The 24,116-nt window shown below is 46.6% G+C and overlaps 6 protein-coding genes across 6 annotated transcripts; 4 read left to right on the top strand and 2 right to left on the bottom strand.

The window, feature by feature from the left end:
- The first annotated feature begins 646 nt into the window (after positions 1 to 646).
- Positions 647 to 1,403, top strand: BJ212DRAFT_606031 (uncharacterized protein). The gene is made up of 2 exons (XM_041343640.1): positions 647 to 914; positions 971 to 1,403. The coding sequence occupies exons 1-2, from the start codon at positions 769 to 771 to the stop codon at positions 1,272 to 1,274; spliced, it is 450 nt and encodes a 149-aa protein (XP_041189208.1). The 5' UTR covers positions 647 to 768; the 3' UTR covers positions 1,275 to 1,403.
- A 5,154-nt stretch (positions 1,404 to 6,557) lies between these two features.
- BJ212DRAFT_1379700 (uncharacterized protein) lies at positions 6,558 to 7,740 on the top strand. The gene is made up of 2 exons (XM_041336609.1): positions 6,558 to 6,594; positions 6,653 to 7,740. Exons 1-2 carry the CDS (start codon positions 6,566 to 6,568, stop codon positions 7,647 to 7,649), a joined length of 1,026 nt encoding a protein of 341 aa, XP_041189207.1. The 5' UTR covers positions 6,558 to 6,565; the 3' UTR covers positions 7,650 to 7,740.
- Positions 7,741 to 12,029: 4,289 nt separating this feature from the next.
- On the top strand, positions 12,030 to 12,589 carry BJ212DRAFT_1302601 (uncharacterized protein; the record flags this gene model as incomplete). The annotated part of the gene is made up of 3 exons (XM_041333289.1): positions 12,030 to 12,236; positions 12,294 to 12,419; positions 12,548 to 12,589. 3 exons carry the CDS (start codon positions 12,030 to 12,032, stop codon positions 12,587 to 12,589), a joined length of 375 nt encoding a protein of 124 aa, XP_041189206.1.
- A 1,228-nt stretch (positions 12,590 to 13,817) lies between these two features.
- BJ212DRAFT_605672 (uncharacterized protein) lies at positions 13,818 to 16,786 on the top strand. The gene is made up of 4 exons (XM_041343639.1): positions 13,818 to 13,931; positions 13,988 to 14,118; positions 14,167 to 14,391; positions 14,466 to 16,786. Exons 3-4 carry the CDS (start codon positions 14,228 to 14,230, stop codon positions 16,684 to 16,686), a joined length of 2,385 nt encoding a protein of 794 aa, XP_041189205.1. The 5' UTR covers positions 13,818 to 13,931; positions 13,988 to 14,118; positions 14,167 to 14,227; the 3' UTR covers positions 16,687 to 16,786.
- A 214-nt stretch (positions 16,787 to 17,000) lies between these two features.
- On the bottom strand, positions 17,001 to 17,376 carry BJ212DRAFT_1379680 (uncharacterized protein). The gene has a single exon (XM_041336608.1). It carries the CDS (start codon positions 17,359 to 17,361, stop codon positions 17,164 to 17,166), a length of 198 nt encoding a protein of 65 aa, XP_041189204.1. The 5' UTR covers positions 17,362 to 17,376; the 3' UTR covers positions 17,001 to 17,163.
- Positions 17,377 to 21,210: 3,834 nt separating this feature from the next.
- On the bottom strand, positions 21,211 to 22,098 carry BJ212DRAFT_1279459 (ribonuclease H-like domain-containing protein; the record flags this gene model as incomplete). The annotated part of the gene is made up of 1 exon (XM_041331495.1): positions 21,211 to 22,098. The coding sequence occupies one exon, from the start codon at positions 22,096 to 22,098 to the stop codon at positions 21,211 to 21,213; it is 888 nt and encodes a 295-aa protein (XP_041189203.1).
- Between the last annotated feature and the right edge of the window lie 2,018 nt (positions 22,099 to 24,116).

Raw genomic sequence — 24,116 nt, 5'->3', positions numbered from 1 at the left:
ATAATGCAGGCACATATTCTAGGCATGTTTTACCAATGTGGAAGCCTACTCCGTCATTAAATTGTTCCTTCACGAGAATGATGTTGTTCACGTTCTCCGACGAGATGACTCGAAGAGCCTAATCTGTCAACGAATATGGGACCCACCATTTGATCATGACACACTCATCATGTTACAGTACTGTTTCATCTGCAATAAAGCCGTCAACTCGTATTTTTTTTCGCGATTCGTCTTATGCAATATTAGAAGACTGCATCCACCATGGTGGTCACTGTATGATGAGCAGCGCACTAGGACCCCTTGTCATGTTAGATCAGCATGACCAGTTCTTTGGGGACTCGCCATTTCTTATTTTCCCCACCGAGGTGTTGGTAATATTTTCTCATTCATCGACGCCTTTGCGCTCACTCATAGCAAAAACTTCTAGTGCCGAACGTCGTATCGTCCTCAGTGATCATCTTGTCAGCCGAACCTTCAGTTGCAACGCGTCGCAAACCCATAAAACTTCCAAGCAATCTAAATAAAACTGTTCTCCGGGAATTATTGGACTGGTTTGAACGCTTAATCAAGTTTTGTCGACTAGACCACACAATCAACAATGATTTCTAAAATGATGGCGTTGTCTAGGGTCATACGATTGAAGGCATAGCTGAAAGATCTTGTCACATCTTCGATCAATTGTGAGTTCGTGTTTTGTCTGAGGGTAATTTATCGTTGTTAACTTATTCCTGTCACATTGCCCTGAATTACGTGTATGAAATCGCCTCCATGTTTCTGTCCAGCACCTGTTTCTGGGGATTAGTACGACAGGCAATTTGTGATCGCGCCACACAGCTATCGAAGACTCACTTTAGAAATTACGTCTTGACCCTACCAAGCTTGTCTGGGACGGGGATGTTGAAAGACTTTCCCAAGTAAGTATGAATGCCTCACTTGTCCGCATGTCCGATCAGCTGTGATCATGCCAGAGTTGTGCCACGACGGTTTTGGTCCCACCCAGCAAGTGTTCTGATCATCAATATTTATGGAGACCTTGTTCTATGGCCTTACGCTGGCCCGTCTGGAATGTCCAATCCATCCGTCAGGCTCGAACCCTCCAAAGATATGTTCCCACTATCTGTCGCAGATATCCTGAGCGGCCTCAATTCAAACTTACCTCGTCCTGGCATGTAGCTCCATGTGACCCTGACCAGCGTAATCCAATCGAGACTAGGTCTTCCGTGTACACGACATCAAGCTGTTCCAGGTGTTCAGTATCACTTACGTTGCGCTGATAGCTGCTAATCCGAACTCAAAAGACGAGTGCTCCTTGGATACGCCCACCCTTTGATACTTGGCTGTATCTGTCCTCACGCACATCCCCACAGACGGGACGTCTAGGGACTCCCTGCCGCGTAATTACTCGACGAACCACTGGGACGCCGATGGAGTAAAGCGGCAGCAGCGCTTGTGCATCAGAACCTATAGACTTCTACCCGCCCTTAGGCCATCGTATCTTCAGCACTACAGCCCCCTGGTTCCGAACTAGGTGAATGATACCCGCCGGGAGCTGTTCTTGCTACACTCCTGTCTTGTGTTTCATGGTTCGGACATGCGGGCGCATTTTTGTGCGAAACAATGTCTCTCAGGTCACTGCGTTTGTCCTGATGGTTCGTCGATGGCGCTTGGAAGGCTTAATGCGCGTTAGGATTCAAGTAGACCTTGCGCGACTCGGGCCGAGGAATATATGCTGGAAGAAAATTGATCGAGTGTTGTCCCGCCATTAACCAATCTCTCACTCTTCATCATGGCTGCATCGGCCGTGGACGGGCTCAGAAACCGGGGTCCCCGCAGGTCGTCCCTGTTGAGGCGCCAGGACCTTCGGCACTCCTACGCATCTTTCTTTTCTCTTCTCACCTCTCACTCGCCCTCGTTCAGGTGACCTATTCACTTGCTATGCAGTGGTGACATTTCCACAATTCCGCGCTTGCGAACCCCAGAGCATGTCCATTTGCTCGCTCTCCGAGTTCCATTTAGTCAATGAACTGCATCCGGTAGACTCATGGATCGGTTATAGAGATGATGTTGCACTTACTCCGATTCACTCCGAGTATCCCACTACGGACTTGGCTGCCGATAACCCATTTGAGTTTTCGCTCCATACCTGCTCTATGTGGCGCTTTACATCGTTGCCATCCGATTAGCTTTCGTCAATCTGCGCACAACACTTTTCAGTCTTGTTGCGGTACTTAGCTTTGGTATCTGGGAATCCTGGCAATTTGAAACTTTAGCACCCCGTCTCTCTTCAAGAGACTGGTTGGTCAGCTGAAGGCTTAGACCTTACCCTTTAGTCTCCAATCTTGATCCCTCGAGACGGCCATGCGCCAAGTCAAGCATACCCAACCCAGTGGCACTTTTTATGCCTGGCTTCTAAACCTGATACCCGCATTCCCTTCCTGAGCACTTAGATGCTACAGACCCCTAGACGTATGCCTAGGTTTACTAACATTAACTTCCCATGCTATGATCTGCGCCACTGTGCTTTGCTCACGGATTGCATTGTGCTTGAGCTCTATAGAAAGATCCCTGTCGCATCTGAAACAGCTCCACTTTTGTGACCATAGACGTTTATAATCTATCTTTGCAAAGGATTCTGGTCGCGGTGAAGGACGTGTCTCATTCCTTGTGTAACACCCACCAGTCATTGATCACCACAGTATCAAGAACCTTTCATATTTCCTCCAGATGTGGTACATACAACTTTGACTTCATGAATTCTCTTGGACACAAGAAGAGGGGCCGTTACACCCTTTTACTATTTCTTCAGCAACACGAGTAAAATCCCAGCCGCTCGAGGAAAGAGATGGTATAGAAACCCAGGGTCATCATCTGCAATGTACTTCGCCCCAGCCCAATTCAACCGAAGATGCTTCTTGTCAAGAATATAGGTGAGTGCGTCCATTTTCATTTGCTCTTGAGTGCTAATGGAATAGTTGCCTTTCGTATAACCCACAGCACCTAAAACAATATTTTCGAGAGCTCTGGAATTACTGGGCACATTCGACTGGTGCTGTTCGCTGAACAATTTATGTCATAGATGAATACTCAGATGTGTCACAGCAAGGTAATGTCCGCAAGTACAATAACGCCGTCTTATGAGAGTTGCGCCCCAAAGAAAAATGGGTCGATGGGGAAATCGCTCGCCAGTGAGTGCTTCGCTATCTAATATGTAGCATTGGGACTTATCCCACTGACAGATTCTGGGAGCGCACCATACGTGATGCTAGCGTGCAGTCAAAGAAGCAGTTCATTGCGGTAATGGTGAGGTTTCTAGAAGGCGTGGTGCAGCAGGCCATGCCATTGACCGAAGCGGTCATTGTATCCGTGTCAATCGTCATGCGCCGCAAGACCGTCGAAATGACGCCTTAGAAGCTGGGCCTGGATGTTTAGATTTGACGAAACGACGACGACGTGCGACGACGCGCACAAGAGCATTCATCACCAGGCTGAATTTCCAAAGACTTCGTTGTATTGAACAGATGCTATCTGCTTTGAGGTCCAGTGGATGCAGCGGTATGCCGGTAGTCGGGCGTCTAATAGCTCTGGCTCCCGAACGTGTGAGCCGCGACAGCGATGTCCCTGCTCGGTGTTGTTGATGATCGATGATCCAGCACTTACGTAGGAAGTAGCCGTCATCAGAAGGTGTTGCTGCTTACATGCGGGAATAATGCGTTGTCCGCATGGCATATGCGCAACACCGCGTATCCAATGTGTATGACTTCGCATCATCTGGCGGTGCGTTACAGTGGGCTTCTGTTCCCTGGTCGGGGAAGCCATGGTTGGTGTCTTAATTCAGGAAGATTATGGGCCAGATACATTAACTGGTAAAATCGCTGGTGAGTCCACGGGCTCATCTTGATTAGCTTAGGAAATTCTAACTCACAGGATGGCTTCGCGACTATGCATGCAGGAATAGACTCACGAGAAGTATTTTACAGATGCCACGCAGCTTTCCAATCACTAATGGGAGGCACTGACTGTAAGTGGAGCCAGTCAATGTTAATTTTAGCATCGAACAAGTCCTATAGCTATCGTACGCACTTATTCGCATAAGTTGTCCGGTAAGGTGCGTGTTCATTTCACAGGCCAGTAAACCTAAGGGCTGTGTAGCTAGTGCTAGCCACGTGCTCCTCGAGTTTACTATAATTTGTATTAATGTCTTCAATACTCAAAAACTTGCTTGTCTCACAAGAGAACTCACTCTATGCTTAGCATCTTCCCTTGTTTCCTAATCACCACCTTTATGGCAACGCAAACCTACTTAGCATCGAAGACGTCTCTAGAGGCATTGGTCAACCGCTCGGGCTGGAACTCCGGGTGCAAGGGGTGAGTAACTGCAACCCGGACGATGCTGCTATGGCCTACGGAGCAGGCACCATCGCAATTTTCTCGGGCCGCTCATCAGCTGAATGTGGACCCGCGGTACAAACCTCATATGCTATGAGTGACTCGGCCCATCGTCACGGTCGTGGCGTCGATGCCTTGCCGGCGAACTTTAACTCATGCAGCGGCTTTCAACCGTGAGCATCGCGTTTGGTGCGCCCATTGTTCTTCCACACCACCCACGTTGAGTGCATGCACATGGGGTAGTAGAATCAAGGATTATAGAATAGTGAACTTTGTGCTTTCCCGCCAATTGCAACGTGTGCGACTAACTCCAAGCGGCACTTCAAAAACGCCGTTGGCACTAATGCTCCGATCAAAAATCTTATCAATAACTCATCGACTTTCTACTTGAGCTTACCATTAAACGAGTAAATGGCATCATTATCATTGTCATCACCACCCAATGACGTCGGGGCCAGCAGCCCGAACTGCGTACCTGTGTTGCCTTGTGAAACTTTGAAGGTAGAAAGTACTGGGCACCAGCAACAGCATGTAGTACGATGATCTCCTTGTTTTACTTGGTGGCGAGCACTAAGCCTGCACAAGGTGGGCCTCGACGGAATCAACTTGGAATACGACGAGGGGGATACGCTGTTCATCAAGCAACTCATTGACACCGTGTATTCGAACTACCTCGCATCGCAGAATCGAGTCCGCCAGTACACAAACCTCTTGACGATGCTGAAACGTGAGGAGGATGCATGGGCAAAGAGATTTAAGCGTGCGAGTAGCCTAATGCCGGATTACAAACCTCCCATGGAGTGGACAGCATAGGGGTGATCCAAGCCTGAAGGCCGTATGCTTCTGAATCTTTCTGCAACTCCCTCGTCATCTTTCATTTTAGCATCACTATAGTCCTTTGTATTCAACTTTTGTAAACCATTATTCACGATATCACGCTGTCAGCTACGTACTGGATTTGAGAATTGTATCCCTTGCTTGTTGCGTCTCCCCTGAGTACCATCATGCTCATGCCAAATGAGGACACCTGAGCTTCCATTCCTAATAAGGACAAACATACTCTGCAATATCGCCAGCCTGAGGGAGTCGGAAGGCAAAGCTCACATGGTGAAATATTCACCGAACGAAACTGCGTCGCTTGAATGTATTTCCATCCACCTTCGAGTCGCCGCACAAGACCGGCGCATTGTTACAGGTGGCAACCTGTAAAGTTCATAATTTCTTTCCAAAGTGAAAACCATCATGCTCATTGTAATTGTGTCCTTCTGCAGCTCTGGATGCGACCATAACTCTTGTCGGTATTCGTGCATGATGGTGCACAGGCGTACAGATTGTATGCGGATTGCACTGTTGGAGTAAAGTAAGTCCGAGTCGCAGATTTAACCATAAAACCGGTAACTCTCTTCCCTATGCGAGCTAGAGTATCTCGACGTTTCTAGGTATCAGAAATCCAAGAATCTTTCCGGGCTATGATAAGTTCCAACTCCATCCTCCAGGCATACCGGAGGCCATATTGATCATGTGTGTAATTCCATTGGAATTAGTATCAATAATTGCTTGACTGTTTACATCACCTTCAGATCGTTTTGGATGAAAGTCAGAGCACACTGCATTAATCTATATTGATGTTGAGCAGCTTAGGCTGAAATACAGTTGGTCGGGTGTACTGTGCTTTAAAGGTACGCTGAGTAGTTTTGTCAAGTGAGACTGTTAAAGGAGGATGCTAGCTGTTCCTTTCAACGTCTGTGTACACGTCGTTGTGTCCCGTACATCTGAATCAGCGTGCTGATGGTCATCTTAAGTAATCTCTATCGCGTGTGCAAGCTATGAGCTCGAGATAATAATGAACAGGACGCGTGATGCATTCAATGGGCCAGCCTGTGGCAACTGTGCCCCATAGTTGGTTAGTTGTCGATATTCTACCTTTGTGATGCAAATGGGGCGACATCAATGACATTTATTTGACTTTAGACAGACAATCGGAGCATTCACAAGAGCATCCACACTTGTATCATTTTCGGATATTGAGAAATTGTTCGTGGTTGTGGTTGTGGATGCCGTGGTGCGTCCACAGTAGCCCAACCCTTATATACTGAAATGCAGATGCCCTACACACCACACACACCACCGCCTTATATTCATTGCAACTCTACATCCCCTTGTTTCTTCTACATCAACTATGAATTCATTCAAGAGAATGTTCCAAAGGTGAGTCGACCGTTTTCGTGTTCTACTCATTGTTATCATACTAATAAATACCCCTTAGGTCCAATGACGACCAGACGGCATCGCTTAAGCACTCCAAATCGATGCCATATGAATCCTCTTCACAAGGGAGGCCTCCTCGTGCAGATCCTTCCAAACACGCATACTGTGGTAAAACCCCCCTTAAGAAGTCCGACATCGTTTACGTCGAGCAAGCTCCGGGGATGCTCGAGATCTATCATGGCAAACTGTCGCAACACACCTACTACCATGGGCCGACTCGCGCGAACTCTGATGCGCGCGCTGACTTGCTGGCCAAGTTTCCATATTCCCCTGAACCAACCGAGGGCCTTCCTCGCAGCGGTTTCAGAGCGCTCTCTTTGAACTCAAAGAATCAAAGGTCCCAAGTGCCTATCCATAATTCGGGTGCAAGTGGTCGTCAAGCCTGCCCCTCCATTCCCCGCAGAAAGCAGAGGCATGAGGCCCCTGTTGATCAAGCTTCTGCCGACGTACTGCAGACGCCTGACGATCACACTCACAGTGGCAGACTGGCAGAACGTATTCACGCCAAGTCAAGCACTAGTCGCTCGAACATTACTCCTCCCCCCGCTCCCGCTCTTCTTACCCCCCGCTCCCTACATCCGGTACTCTCGCGGTCCGCACACAGCTCACGCATAAATATTCGGGAAGTTCCATCTCGTCTCGCCGTTCCCACTCCTGCGCCAGTCCAGTCCTACTGGCCTTACTCCAAATACGATGAGATTTCGCATGAGCAGGACCCCACCGTCCTCCGTGGAATGATCAATCGTTATCCCTTGGCGCCTGTTCGCAGCCAACGCTGCCCAGAGCATATGCGTCCCATACATTTTGACATGGACGAGTCGCACGGTCTCGAGAAGACACTTCAATGGTATATACATCTGGCATTGGCCCAAGGTCGTCCCCTCGATGTACGCGCGGGTGGCCGTTACCGCCGCATCGTCGACGCGAGTGACCCAATGGGCATCGTTCCGGAGACGGGAGCTGATTGGTCTCAACAGGGTGCCAATCATCGGTGATTTTATGGAGACGGATATTAGTTTGTGAAGAGAGTTTTGGTGCTGGTTCACCTACTCGCGTATGTCGTGTGTTATGTATATGTATATGGATATGATGTATGAAAGGAAAATTATTTGCCATTCGAGGGAGATTCTGGTGACGTCAATTTGACGCATGTTCAAAGGGTGTAAGTACTCATACTAGAGAAATTGATCCGACTTAAGTAGCCCGAAGCCACGCTGGCCAACTACCAACGTTCATCCTTCAATGTCTAATCAGTCTTAAGGAATGATAGTCAACTGGTACCAATCTGCTTTGTTGGACTGCGCAGGTTCCAAACCTGCCGACAAATGACTTTTCCCTTTTATCACACCTTGACATTCATTGATGGACAGTTCCTCGGAGGTCCATCTCAACTTTGTCCTCGCCAAAGTGGTTACTATAACAGAATAAAAATCCGTCGCTCTTGAACTACGCAAGTTTGAAACCTGCCGAACGACAGTTTTTTTTTCTATTGGAACACACCTTGACATTCATTTATGGACAGTTCCTCGGAGGTTCATCTCGACTTTGTCCTGACCAAAGTGGTTACCACAACAGAATCAAAATCTGCCCCTCTTGGACTACGCAAGTTTGAAACCTGCCGAACGACAGTTTTTTTTTCTATTGGAACACACCTTGACATTCACTCATGGATGGTTTCCTCGCAGCCTGAGTCATCATCCTTGCCCAAGTGGTTACCACAACAGAGTCAAAATCTGCTCCTCTTGGACTGCGTAGGTTCGAAACCTGCCGACGACAAAGTTGTTTTTACTCCAAAGCAGGAACATTGGGAGGAATTTTTCTTGCGCAACAATCATGAGTGCTTCATGGGACAGCATGATGCATAAGCAGAACTGTACTGCCACACAGGAGGTCTTGTCGGACAATAATGGAAAGGCGGTTGGAACACCCTTGATGATTCACCAATGGAAGTTGTAGTCAGTACTACACGAGGTAGCGCATCGGACACAATAATAAATGATATGAATTTGGAGATCGGCAGAGTGGACACTGAACGCCGAAAGCAAGAGAGAAATCTAGTACACCAGCGCGCTAGAGAAACAGTGAAAATCGAAAGTGAAAATACGAGGAACTGAGAGGAAGGAGGGGGTGGGTCATGCACGAGTTCCAGACCGCAGCCGACTTTGGCTGGCATGTTTCCCCAACAGAGTCACAGATGAAGGGCTAGTTGTACGCATCTGGCGACGCAGCATCTTGTTCAGCAATACGAGCTAATTCCAGCCACTCCTCCACATATTAACTAGTTTGGCGAGAGGGTAAAGTCGAAGATTGGGATAACATTGCCGAACGCCACAATGACAAGTCAACAATGAAATGCAGGCTCGCATAGCTTTGACTGTAGTGAGAGCTCACCTATGTTAGTATAGTGTAATGGTCATATTGCACACTTATGTGGTGCAGGATTGCCACAAGAATGGGCATGGGAAGGTAGTTGGCGAATGAGACAAACTGAAACCAAATGGGCCAGGAATGGCTGAGGAGTTGAGAAGAGCTAGGAGCAAAGCACTGGAAGCAAGGCTGACACCTTTGAAATTCATAATTTGGATAACATGCACATTGAAATACGGAAATGCCTCCATCAGGAGCAAATGTAAGAGGCTAGAAGAAAGAACTTTGGTTGCATGTGCACAGGCGGATCAGGGAGATGGTGTTTGCAGTAAGCTATGTGCACTCGGACAAGTTATATGATGAAATGTGAGAGAAAAAGCTCGACACGAGAGATATTCATGCGGCAATCTAAGATAAATAACTTTCAGCCAAATTCGAGGGCCGGGAAGTGGCAACCGCACTATCACCATTGGATATATTCTAGATGCTATGGAGACACGAGTCGGACGGATGGACACAGTGCAGTCGAGGAAGGTGGTTATGGCTCGCAGGGAGCATTTCAATTGCTGCAACGGTGATGACAAACTGCCTCGTGTCTTGGGCGTCTATGAAAACGAGGTAGGTTAGCGTGGTGAAGAAGCATAAAAATGCACGATATATGCACTTCTGCAGCTTAGAGATAGACACCCACAATCCTTCGACCGTGCTAACACCATCAACCCCCAGTAAAATGTCACAGCTCATTCCAAGCATCAGACCCCTTCGAACTTTTGAAGAACATGAGGGGACCGTAAAGGCAGTCGCAGTTTTCCCCGATAAACGACGAATAGTTACGGGCTCGAATGACTACACGCTCCGTCTTTGGGACTTGGAGACAGGTGTTGTGTTGAAGAAGATGGAGGGGCATAGCAGCAGCGTGGAGGCATTGGCGGTATCACGAGATGGTCAAATAATAGCAAGCGGTGATTATGGCGGAAAGCTTATCGCCTGGCACGGTGAAACTGTAGAACTCCTCACCCAGCCCGTCAAAGCCCACCCACACCAAATCCACTCGTTGGATTTTTCTCCAGATAGCACGGTGCTGGCCACTGGTGGATGGCAAGACGGGGTGAAGCTTTGGTGTACCAAAACATGGCAGATGCAAGGGGAACCGATCGAGTGTGATTTTTGGATCCGCTGCGTTCGATATTCGCCTTCTGGCGAACTTCTTGCAATCGCAACCGACGACAATATACAGATTTACAATCCGGAAACGAGTGAACGTGTCGCATCTTTCAAGGGTCACGCAGGTCACAAAGTATCCAACTCAGCACTAGCATGGACGCTTGATGGTACACGCCTTCTTTCAGGAGGCAGTGGAAACGATCCTACTGTACGAGAGTGGGATCCATTGACTTGGGAGCAGGTCGGTAATCCCTGGGAAGGCCATACTGGTGGCATTAACGCCATTGCCGTTCATCCTGCTGGCGCCCTTGTCGCTTCTGCATCTCATGACAAGCATGTCCGTCTCTGGCGGCTCTCAGATCGACAAACTATCGCCATCTTCCAGCATTCATCCACCCAGACTTGTATCAGATTCTCCGTGGATGGCGAGCACATACTCAGCGGAGGTTATGATAAGAGGATCTCAGAGTGGGCAGCCAAGGGTGTTCATTCAAAGGTGAGTTTCCGTTCTTGACTTTCATAACATAATTCGAGCATGCTTCATGCAGATCGTGGCTATCACAACAACCCGCGATGTATGTTTGACTGGGGACTTGTCTAGCGCTGAAGAGCTACTTACCCAAGAGATCCACACCGACGCCAACGACTATACTTCATATGCCCATCGCTCGTTTGTTATGGCCCGAAAACACGCCTGGGACCGCGCCCTTGATGATGCAATCAAGGTGAGTTATACTGGCCCCCTTACGAAAAGGCTAACTTTCACCCGTGACATAGTCTATCAGCATTCAGCCCTCATTGATAGGCTACATTTCCAAAGGCGTCGCCCTCTGCGGAAAAGGCCTTGTCCGGGCAGCAAGGATAGCATTCGATGTCGCATCCATGTTCACGAACCAAGATTCGGACACCAACCATTTTCTTCTCTTGATCAAGGTAGGTCAAATTCGTCTCGCGTGCTCTCTGCTTCATTCCGTATTTCAGGCCATCGCCCTCTTCAACGCAGATCAACACGAGGAAGCAATGCTGCTCGTCGAAGAACTCTCTGCCGCTTGTCCGAATACTGATCTTCTCGGGTGTCATGTTGTGGAAGTAAGTATCATGCAGTCACGCTCGATCGTCAAAACTGATCTTCGCAACTCGCATATTAGACATATCTACGTGTTCAGCTTGGAACCAAAGCTTTGGATGGTGCACGTTATGACGAAGCCGCTGACTACTTCACTACCGCTGTCAGCTCCAGCGCTTTCTCATCGAAAAACATTCATGAAACATACGAGGACTTGACCGTGGTGCGTCAAGATCATGTATATATAATGTTTTTCATAACTAAGTGCTTTGTCCAGCTCTTCGGCTGGGACCTCGAGTCCTTGTGTCTCACGACACATCAGAAACGGTGCAAGGCATTCCTCTCTGCAGGTAAACCAAATGATGCCCTCGAAGCACACCAATACATGATGGACGCCATCGACGAAACTGCGAAGGCCAGCTGCCTCGATTGGTCCAACGGCAAGTTTTCATTGACATCACTAAGGCTATCATGCTCACCCGTATTTCACTCAGAATTTAAGGAGAAATGCAGTGCGTTCGCTGCGCACACTAACTGTATACTTGGTGTATGCACTCTCTTCCTCATTCCTTTCTCTACTGACCTGCTTGCAGGCGGAGGTCCCCGGACAAGATCAGGACTGCTACGATACAAAATCCAATCTTGTCCATGGAATGCATCGAGTGCGTGCAATAGCAGATCCCTCTTCTTTCTCTCACATCGTTAATTACAGCATTCTCAAATTTCCCGGCCACAACCCCAACAGCGTCCTGGGCGCCTCAAAGGACTCAGGCTTGCTATGACGAGAACCCCTCGTTCAGCTCCTTCACCAGAACCTGCACCCGCTCCTACACCTGCACCCGCTCCTACACCTGCACCAGCTACCACCCCGCCACCCGCCACCACCTTTACCACCATCACAGCTCGGCTAGGAAACCTGTTCCTCTGGCGGTCTGATCATGCAGGGCCACCCGTTGTCGATGTTCCTTTTGCGCAGGGTGTACAGGTGTGCCCGGTCGATTTTCATAACCGTATCTTGGGCATCTGATACGTAAATCTACAGTGTAACGCTGCAGTGGGTGCTCCTGAGAGTGACGATTCCTTGATACGTGATGAAGATCATCATGGACCTCCTTCACCGGACCCCAATTCACACCAACAGCAGCAACAGCAACCAGCAGCAGTTCAGGTAGACTCTGGGGAACATGGAAGCGGCCGGTCATACTGCTGCTAGCGGAATTGGTGGATGTCTGGGGTTATTTCAGTTCTATTGTCGCTCGTAATGTGCACTGGAAGCAGTACTTATTTTATTGATAGGTAATGACTACATCCTCATTTCGCGTCATCATCCATGGCTAATCATAATTATCAAACTTGCGTCCTCCATATGTACAGCTTGGCTTGCACACAGCAAATGAATCATGATGCCTTTCAACTTCACCGAGGACAATGCTCTGTGAAAGTCAAATTTGCCTGGGTCCTGCACGGAGAATGAATCGGAGAATGACCTCCGTGATGACGCGATTGAAGGCTGAAGATTTGCACTTCCTATACCACTCATTGCCAGCAGACGCGTGACCATAGACATTACCGCATAAATGGTCTTGACATGCCTTTGGTGGTTGGAAATACACGAAGATTTATTCTGACACTACCCACGATCGAGGTTGGGCAGGTGCTGCAGGTGCTTAAGTGGTCACAAGATCACGGCGCATGGGTCTCTGCAAGAGAGAGATGTCCTCGCCAACGTTACGGGATTTGGCTTGGTGGTGAAAGCGAGTTTGAAGTGAGAGGGCCAACTAATAGTTGGAAGTTCGGAACCACGATGTATTCCAACTAACTTGCATCGCGGAATCGAGTCCACCAGTATACAAATCTCTCGCCAAATCACACCTTGACATCACTTACGGACAGTACTAGTCGCGGTTCCTGGAGGTTCGACTCAACTTCGTCCTGGCAGAAGTGGTTACCACAACAGAGTCGAAATCTGTTTCTCTTAGACAGGTTCGAAACCTTCCGACAATTAATTTTTTTCTTTTATCAACCCTGACATTCATTCATAGATTCCTCCGAGGTTCATCTCAACTGCGTCCTGGCCAAAGTGTTTACCACAACAGAATTGAAATCTGTATTTCTTGGATCCGACTGCGTAGGTTCGAAATCTGTGGACGACAAGGATATTTTTACTCCAGAAGTGGAACAGTGCTGCGACACAGGAGGTCTTGTCGGACAATAGCCTGAGTGGAAAGGTGGTTGGAACACCCTTGACGATTCACTCATGGATGGTTTCCTCGGTGATCCATCTCAACTGGGCTTAGCCAAGTGGTTGTGGTTGTTAACAGAGCCGAAATCTGTTCCTCTCGCACTGGGCACGTTTGAAACTGCCTATGACAAAGTTGTTTTTCTATCAGAACAGCCTTGAAGATTCACTCATGGATATTTCCTCGCGCATTCATCTGAACTGGTCTTACTAGCCAAGTAGTTCAAACCGCAACGGAATCGAAATATGTTTCTCTTGGATTGTGCAGGGTCGAAACCTGCCGACGACATTTTTTTAATAGGAACATCCCTTGACACTCCTCATGGATGATTTCCTCGAGGTTGATCTTATTAGACGCTTGTCTAGGCACATTGAGCACGTTCAAATTTAAACCCCGCCGCGGCTGCCCCCAGACCGGCGGTAACTCTGACTTTCGTGATGGTAAGGCTTAAGCTCCATATATCAACTTCGTCTGATATCAAGACCATGACTTTCAGAATCTTGAATGGCCCCGACGGTCTGTAACAAGACCAAGATGGATACCTGACAGTAGTCATTGGTCAAAACGAAGTTTGCAAATTTGAATCTTGAACTTTAAATTTCATCAATCACCACATAACTTGATAAGGTAGTACTATACGCTCTTTACATAAAGTGTTTCACGACAGTGCCACAGATATGGTGTGTTCAGCGCCCAGCGCTCAATTCCTACAGAAGGATTCGTTGAGCTCTACAGAATGACACGACGTCGCAAGAATACCTCAAAACAACAAGCCAGAACGGAGCTTGCAGGAGAAGCTCAGCAGACGGACGACTCTCCGAGTCCATATGCACCTACGATGCAATACCAACATTTCATTCCACGGTTTATCTTGCGAAGATTTCAAGTCGGACCTGTGAAGTGTGTTTTCAGAGTCCTCTTGAGCACTCTGCGTGTGGGCACTAGACCAGAACACTGAATGATATTCTTTGCAGGTCCAAAACAGAACGACAAAGAGAATTTCGACACACCGGTGTTGATCCTGAATACGTCCACTACTATGATATTGCTACGGGTAGCCTTGACATTCGTCCCATTGGAAAAGTTTACGGCGTACCAAATTTCTATCAGGACGTCCGCAACACCCATAATATCAATGAACTAGAGGAGAAATTAGCGGACCTCGAACGTCATGCAGCCTCCATCATCATGGACCTGCATAAAACGCTTCCTCAGGGTACTTTCACCCTGAAGCGGAGGTCACTAGAGCTCCTGCGGAAGTTCCTGTTTATCATGCACTATCGCAACCTGTCGTGCTCCGACACCTATTTTCAAGCGGATCACCCGGAGAACGCAACAAGCCGCCAGTGGATTGAGTCCTTCATGAAAGCGAAGGATATTCGATCTGCTGTCGAGTTTTGGCTATACGTCCTCAGATACTACCTGGACACATCGCATTCAGACATCATGCGAGATGCTGCAGAACTCGTAGAGAAGTACGGCGAAGAAGGTCTTCAAAAAATGCTCACCGAATCGCATATCCCACCTGATCTCGAACACTTCCCAGCTTACACTTACCACACTCATGCGAACAACTACTTCTTCAGTATCTGGGAAGCCGCGGAAGGGGAAGAATTTATTGTTACACACAATGCATTCGGCCTGTGGGAAGGTTTGGCAGATGGCAGCCCTGACCTGCACCGCATATTCGTAGTCAGCCCTCGCATTGCTCTCATCCTGCGCAGTGTGTTACTACGTCCAGAATTGAAAGAGTTTGTGAAACCGCTTTCACCCATGAGCACCTTGCTCAACGTGAATCCAGCACCGCCAACTCCAATTTACACCAGTGGAAAAGATGGCATACACATCAACCAAGTGGATTACCAATCCGCGCGGTCACTTGCATGTTACAGATCCTCCCAGGAAGGGGGAAATGATAGCTTTATGTTCAAGATCACAAAGCTGTCCCGACCACAAACCTCGGAGTTCAACTCTGTTGTATTAGTCAACGTGAGGAAAACAGGCTCTTTGACCTTCCTGTCAAGGGGGAGTATGCTTCGCACCGCACGTGCGTTCCGGAGTGTGCCAGCCAATTTCCCTGCGAGCGAGCTGCTCGTTCCGCTCATTGCGCAGTTGACGAATACCATGGAGACAGAAATGTCGGCTCTCCGCCCACCATTACAATCACCAGTGGCTGTCCTCGACCAGAACATTGACGCACTTGCACTCGTTGATGTAGTACTTTATGTGCTTCTAATGCAGATTTGCATGGGTGGCAAGCAGTTCGAAACGGCATACGACAGGGCGCATCTAGTCTTTAGAATCATGGAGAAAGCAAAGCCCACGTCGTTCGCAGACGAAATCAACCGAGAAGTCGAGAAGGCTTTCAAGGCCTGCAAAGATTCAGAGGATGGGATGTCTTTCGCAGAAGGCGTCAGTTTCGCTCCCTTACTCCCTTCGATCTCCAGCGAGTTGTCTTCTCAACTCTTCCAATTCATGATACCTTGCATGAGCAGACTGGGCGCGGTGATATCTGGAGGTGGAGACATTTTGGAAGAGCTCCAAGATGAGGTCGCCGTAGTGAGCTTTCTTGCACGTGCATCAAGCAGCCCAGCAGCGTGGCATGCACTCTCGTGTACCAGCCCACAGGCCCCCGAAATATTATCAAGGCTATTCAAGAAAGGCACTCCAATAGATGGATCTGTTGTGAGATTCACGCGGTATATGTACCGCGAGCGGGCTTCGCCATCATCTTTCTCTTCCAAATTTCACCTGGCATATTCGTTACGAGGACTGTGCGGGATGGCTGGGCCAACCACCAATGCCGTCAGTCGGAGCTACTACCAATTAACGGCTTCTATAATCCAATGTCTTGGTCGCACAATGCTGAGGTCCCTGCCGGAACCGTACGCTTCACAGCCGCGCGAGAGGCCCAAGGCCCGGCTTATCTGCAAGATCCCTGAAGAACATTCAGACTTACTTTTCTCGAATGTGAAGATGATACTGCAGAAATCGCTCCCGGGATATGAGCCGTCGCCAGGAGGGGATACTCTGGACCAGACCCTCAGAAAGTGGATAGAGGAGATGGCTATCGTCGGTTACCTTGCGTGGTCAGGGAAACACAGGAGAAATTATTTGGACTTCATTCTGGATGGGTTTTCGCAGGGTATGAATTTTAAGCTGTTTGAAGATGAAGACGTCGCTGGGAGTACCTGAATCAGCTTATTCGAATTGATCTTCTAAATCACTTACTGATCGGATACATCAGCTGTACGTATATTTTGAATAAAATGACGACTTATTGGGGAGATACCAATTTCCAGACTCATGGCAGTAAAGTTGCCGCAGTCCGGTTCAGGTCCGGTTCGAGCAGATTTTGGTCGAACTCGAACTCGAACCAAGTAGCATTGTTTCCTCACCCTCGAACCCGAACCAGGATCATAGGTTCACCAATGGACCGGTCTGGTATGGTTCTGTTCGAGTTCGAGCTGGTTCCAGACCCTTCACTGATACAAAATGGAATTTTTTGTGAAAATTTTACTACTCGAGCTCCCGCAGCGCTGAACGACCGTCTTTTTGTTTTTGCACCTCACAAACAGAGTCTTCTGCCCATTGTCTCCTCTCCACAGCCTCCCTGTCAGCTTTCTCTGTGTCTCTGTGCCTTCGTTCCCACTTGTATTTGCCTTTCACCATCTAAATGTCGCCAAAGTTCTCGGGAAGCAATCTTGCACACCATTTCATATCTGTAAGTCCTGTGTCCAAAAATGCTCGTTCACATGGCACCAAGGAACCTTGCACAGGTAAATAATCAAGTGTGATGCGACTCAGGATGGGAAAATGGGGAGCATTACTGTCGAGATACGCACTTAGCTTCATCACAGTGTCACACATCCAACGAATCGAAGCTATTATTTGTGACAGTCACACCAGCTTCAAGGCCACCGAACCTAAACTGTGACAAGTGGTAAAAACATCAAAAAATGTATCTAGTGCATCCAAAAGTCTTTGTACTGAGTGTTTGCAACATGTCTGCACTTGCCATGACCCTCAGACTCAACCTCTGAGTCCTTAGACCCATCAGCCATAGATTGAAGCCCTGTCATGTCATCCAGGACCCCTCGCTCATAGCTCTCTGACTTGTTGTCCACCAGCAAATTACCTGATTCATCAGCACTATATCCATGAGGGACAGATGATTCACTCAATGCAATGTTTTGTAGAACAGTATCCACAGAAACATTGCTAGGATCAAGCTCAACATCTGCGGCATGTGTGAAAGGTGGCTCTGCTTCTTTGTCAGCCTTGGGAGTCTTATATTGAGCCATTTTGATGTGCTCCCAAGTCACAGTATCATTTTTCTGCACATCACACAGTGCATGAAGCACTTCACAACTGGTGAGACTCTCGAAAGAGAGATTGAATGCTGTGCTGGCCTTACACTGAAAAAATGACTTGTTTTAGAGCTCACCATCCGAGAGCTCACTGATGGATGCCTTAGTACTGAACATTGGAGGATCCATGTTGACTGACAGATGCGAAAATATGACTCAGAAGTGCTCCACACCGGTGAGTGTGAGCCTGAGGATCATTTTGTCATATCCATGTTGCTGCAGGCACTGACAGTGGCTGGTAGTAGGTCGAAGCTATTTCTGAGGTGTCACAGGTCACACGTGTCTTTGAAGCTTTGAAGCTAAGGCTCAGTTGGTCACACCTGGATCATGTTGAAGGTAAGTGCATATCTCAACAGTAGTCTGGTAATAATGTTGAGTGTAGATAGGTGCACAATGATACAATACAAGAATGTACCTTCCACCATGTAAAAATTGATGATGCTTGCTGTTCTGGTGAGCTACATTCATCAACAGCAACTAAATCTTCTGCAAGGAAAACCTTCAGCTTGACTCAAGCGACTTTGGTTGATAGTTGTTAGTGAGTTTGATGACTTTCTGTAGCCCTTGCAGTCAAGCTACTTGAACTGGTGCATGAAATGGCAGAAGGTGCACTACGTCCAGCATTTGATAAACAATGACAAGTGTGCTATGCTTCAAACATTGAAAACCTTTGAAAAACCCTGCCAGTGATAGTACTGGTAAACAGACTCTGTTTACCTTTTTTTTAAATATCTATAGTGGTTCAGTCACAGTTTGAATAGGTCCATGTACGGTTCTCAAATCCCACTTATCTCTGAACTGTTGTGAGTAACACAACTTGGCTAGATACTTGGTAAAGTACCTAGCCAATATGTTGGGTCTAAAGTGCTGTACATAGCTGCTATTTGACCCACAAGGGTTCTAGACTCAGAGCTCAGAGGGGAGAAGAATCATCATAAAACTGCTAGTCTCAGACTACAGGTAAAGAGTGAAAGGTAAGATGTACTGCTTATATAAGCTGCAAAAATGCGAACATAAGCTAAAGAAAGTGGGGGTAGGTAAAGGTAATGAAAGTAAGTAAATCTAAGCCCAAGGAAAACTTGACTGTCACAGTGCCTTTGGTGCATTTCATGGGAAAGTCATAGGGAGTGAATGATGTGCTGTACCAATCATCATGAGTTGAAATATGCACGATATATGCTTAGAGGAATCTCATTCTCTACATCAGAGAGACAGGAAGTGGACCAAAGTCTGGAGAGAGGGTAAGTGCCGGAAAGGCAAGACTCCAGCCTAGGGAAGCAATCCCTAGACTTGGGACAGAGACAGGGGACAAATCCGAAGGTCCAGTTTTCTGGCCTAGGGGATCCATCTCTAGGCCTTATGGAAAAGGACAAGACTCAGACAGACTGAAGTCCAGAAGATGTGAGAGCAATTCTAAGGTGAGAGAACAGGAACTAAGATGATATTCAGATTGAGGACTCTGCAAGAGTTGTACAGGGGTTATATACTAGTGGATATCTGAGAGGATCAGTAAGTAATGGAGTAAGGCTATGTATGAGCATGTGAAAACATATTAGTATGTGAGACAGAACACAAGTAAATGAACTCAGAGATGAAACTAGTACAAGGGTCAATCAGCAAGACAGAAACAAAGATGACTGAGAACCAGAAAGGTGGAGATGCCTAAATGGGGATAGGCACAGGATCTTGGATGGAGGGTGGGAATAGGTCTGGAGATCCAGAGATCTGGAAGGCAAGGTGGAAACAGGACTGAGATATGTGAGGGAGTGGATGTAGTCCAGAATCTGAGAGCATGTAAAGTCTGGATGTCTTGCTGAATGGAATGTGCATAGGGTGGACAGGATAGGGGTGTGTGGATCAGGCTAGTAGTGAAGATCCGGAGCTCCGGAGCTCAGGGGTAATTCCATAGCAGAGCTAATCCTGCTGAGGTGTGGAGCACACAGTGTCTTGCTAGGATGTGAAAGGCAGAAAAGTCACCAAATTCACTATCCTTCTATGGTCAACGGTTCAGACAAATACCAGTGGTTGATAATGTAGTTGTTCGTGGGGGACAAGGTTTTCTGTTGAACTTTTCAAGTGAATGCTAGTGATGTAAAATGGGCAAAGAAGTGTGGAAATCAATAACTGGCTTGAGGCAGTGCTATGATCTCAAGTAAAGTCAGTAACTGGCATGATGCAGTGCTATGACCTTCAGAATAATATGTTGCAGCTGTATGCAATGACTAGAGCTATAATATATCCCTGTGGATATTTCTTACTATCTTCAGCAATGGAGATCAAATTCACTAGTGAAATCATCCCAATACATGGCCTTGAAACCAGCTCTCTGCTGCTTAGGTACTTACTATGAGTATGATGCAGTCCAGAACAGAGTACACCCTTTGATGTAGTCTTAAGTGGCCAAGCTCTTAATATTCATTGACAGATTGTAGGTCTTATTTGTCTTCCCTAATTGATGAATAATATGTGTGATTCTCCCCTGTGACAGAACTTTTCCTGTGTCTAAAAGAGAACTAGAATGAATACTACTTGTGTAATCAAATATGGCTCAAGTGTGTGGCCTCAAATACTTCTGAATAATGTGTGAAGAATGTGGTAAAAGAATGGAGTAAATAAGCTAATATTTCTCCTAGTTGTCACTTATTTGTCCACTTAGATAATAGGGGTGAAGAAACTTAGGGGTGTATGCACTGATCCCCCTTTGATTCCCCTAAACTTTGTCTCACTCTGATTGGATGACTGATACTTGGGAATGAAATTGATTACTTCAGAAGAGGGGAAAAATGAGCCCCTTATATACTACTATACTAGTGGCTATGCTATTGATTACTAATGTACTTAAATTAAATTGGAGTCATATTGAGTCATGCTGAGTCAGTATGAATCATTATGAAAAAGGACTATAGGATGCTCTGGAATTTTACAGAATACTTGGTAAGAATGCTTGGCAAAGGCTGTGGTAAGACCATAACACTGCCATGCTTTGTAATAATGCTTGGTAAGGGCTGTGTTAGCACTGCCTTGTTGTTGTGCTTTACCAATCATCATCTTTCTAATCATAGTATCAATTTGTCAGGTTCCACAGCTTTGGATACATAGATACAAATAAAGTGGCATAGAATGTTGACACATGTTTATTTCATATACAAGAAAGATAAGTATTTTACATGGACAGCTAAGCCATTTCTTGGTGAAACATGCTTTGAAATGTCCAAATAAAATTAATATTGTGAGAAAAATTCAAGTGACTTCATAGTTTGAAAAAATAAAGTGGCATAAATCATAATATGGTCATGACCATGTATGAAACAAGTTTTGTGCATGTCAATGGCAGGAGGGGATCTGGGAATCAGTTGGATATGGGGTCCAGATATAGGCTTGGAAGGCATGGGAATATTATGGGATCTAGGTCCAGCATAAAGGATATGACAGATATGTTCCTGCTGCCCATGATGAGTCCTATATGGGGTTCGGGCCATGGGCCATGTTTATCTGGCCATAGGTTTTTGGCAAGGTCCCATGTTTGTTTTCTTATTGGGTTGCTACATTGGGTCAGTATGTGTTCCATGGACTCAGGTTCTTCCCTGCATGACTGGCAGCATGCTCTGTGTTCAAGGGTGGGTACTTGTGTCCAGAAGTCTCCAATGTGGAAGGCATTGTTTAATGTTTTGTATAGGAAGATTTGTACTTTTTTCAAGAGGTCTTTGTTTCTGCAGCCTTGCCATATGGATTCATCTGTCTCTAGCATAGTTGTTAGTGCTTTGATGGCATATCTCATGACATCTAATAGGCCCAAGGTTGGTCTTTTGTATTTTATGTGTTTTTTTTTCATCATTAATGCTTTGTATGCTAGTCTCTGTGTGATTCTTGACATTTTTGCACCCTGGAGGTCAAAGTTTCTAGGTACATATGTATCAATGACATCAGTGGTTATTTTCAAAGCTCTGTTTTGGGCAAGTTGGTCTACCCTTTTGTTTCCCATCACTTGACTGTGTCCTTTGACCCATTGGAAGGTGGTTTGGGCTGAGCACCAGTGTAGCTGATATGCTATTGCTTTAAACAGTTGGGCATTTGAAATATTGATCCATCCTGCATTTTCCCAATCATCAAGGTGAGTGTTTAGGCTATTTATTACATATTTTGAGTCAGTTACTATTTTAATGGGTGTTAATGGGTTTGCAGATTGTATTGCTACTAATACTGCTACAAGCTTGCCTATCTGGTTTGAGTGGTGCATTCCAGGCATGCTGATTTCACAGTTTAGTATGTGGTTGTTTGCTATCCAAATTCCTCCTCCACATTTTGCATTGTGTTTCCTGTTGTTGGTGCAGGATCCATCTGTGAAGATGGTGAGTATATTGTCATTCATTTGTCTTCTGTTCAATGGGACACATAGTCTATAGGCTGGTATTTGGACAGGTCTTGATGGATCAATGAAGATGTGGAAGCAGTCCATCAGACTGTTTTGGACTGTGACAGAGGGGTTGAAGAGGATTTCACCTTGTGGTTGTGTGTGTGCTTGCATATTTTTTCTAACTGTCTATGTGTTAATGTTAGTTGGTCTTTTCTAGGTGTTGTATTAGGGTTGTATTTAGGGAGGAGGCTATCTAGTATGTGTTTCACTGTTTTTGTGCATTGGTGTGGGTTCTTACATCCTGTTAGTCGGTTGTCTATGCATTCATTGCATGTGCATGAGGCTTGTGGTTGGTGTGGTACTTGGTTCATTAGTCATGCAGTAATATTTCTTAGGTGTCTCACCGATATTACATGGTGTGTTTGATGTAGACAGTTATCTTTAATTTTGTGGTAGGTTTGTGGTGGAGCGCCCATGTGTAGCCAGGCTGGGAGTTGGTCTTTGAGGTTATCAGAGATTTTCAAAGGTGTGAAGCTTACATGGTGTTTCATAGCCATTTTTAACATGTTTGTGATTATATGTGGTAGCTTGTTTGCTCATCTGCCCTTGGTAGGGTGTTTCCAGGATGTCAGGAATGTTTTCAGGTCAGTGTTGTTGGTGATTCTGTCCAGTTTCATGATGTTGATTATGGCATCAGAGACAAAGGCCCATGCTGGTCAATGTTGTGATATGTCCATGTATGCTTGCAGCCACATTATGTTGATCACTTCATTCCTTGTTTTAATGTTCAGGAGGCCAAAGCCTCCTTCAGAGATGGGGCATTCTAGTCATTCAGTGCTTATTGGTAGGTTTGTTTGTTTGTTCCACATAAAATTTTGTATTAGTTTGGTGATGGCGTTTCCAATGGTCTTAGGCATTCCTTGTGCTTTCACAAGGAATTGTGTCATGCTGCCAACTACTATTTGGATTATCAGTTTCTTTCCATTGAGGGAGGGGTGGCCCATGTTCCATTATTTAAGGTTGTTTTCAAATTTTTTCAGGGTCAGTTCCCAGGATGTTGCATTTTCAGTTTCATTTCCTATCCAGGTTCTAAGTGATCTTATTGGGTTGCCATCACTTGCTACTCTTATTTTGTCCTTCCATGGTGTGTCAAGGTCATTCAGTTTTTGGTTCTGTGTTACTGTGGTGCAGTGCACTTTCATTCTGATAGGTAGTATTTCAGTTTTTTCCATGTTAAATTTTGCTCCTGATGCTGTGCACCAGGATTGTAGGATGGATTGTAGGTCTGAGTATCTATTGTTTTGAGAGAGGTTGTTAAGAACCATGTTGCTCAAGGGAGAGAGAGACTGACTCAGAGGGGCTTGGCCTCAGCTCGTATGCTGTGCCCCTTACCCAAGTATGTGCCCTTCATTTCAGATGAGGTCTGATGATGGTCTGACGAAGTCTAGAGGACTTCCGGAGGCTGGCTACTCTGCTGGAGAGCGCTAGAGGACTTCTGGAGGAGTGTGGGAAATGTCCGGAGGAGCGTGGGAGAGTTCTGGAGGAATGCAGGAAGTGCTCAGGAGAGTTCCCACTGCAAGGTAATACTTCTACAGGAAACAGGATGGAGGGATAGGAGGTCCAAAGGTCTGGAGGACAGGAGGGCAGGATGATGGAGGACAGAGGGACAGGATGTCCGGAGGTATGAAGGACAGGATGTCCAAGGGTTAGGAGGACAGAATGTCCAAAGGTACAGAGGGCAGAACATCCAAAGGTACAGAGGGCAGAACGTCCGAAGGACAGGAGGTCCGGAGGTCCAGAAGGAATAGGGGCTACATCAGACAAAGTCCAATGTGGAAACAAACAGAGGTGGACTACCCTAAGGTAGAGTTAGAGAGACAAGGATTGGACCTAAGTCTGGA

This window comes from Suillus subaureus (assembly GCF_016647635.1).
Source record: "Suillus subaureus strain MN1 chromosome Unknown BJ212scaffold_34, whole genome shotgun sequence".
Classification (NCBI taxonomy): Eukaryota; Fungi; Basidiomycota; class Agaricomycetes; order Boletales; family Suillaceae; genus Suillus; species Suillus subaureus.
This window is presented reverse-complemented; position numbering and strand designations above follow the sequence as displayed.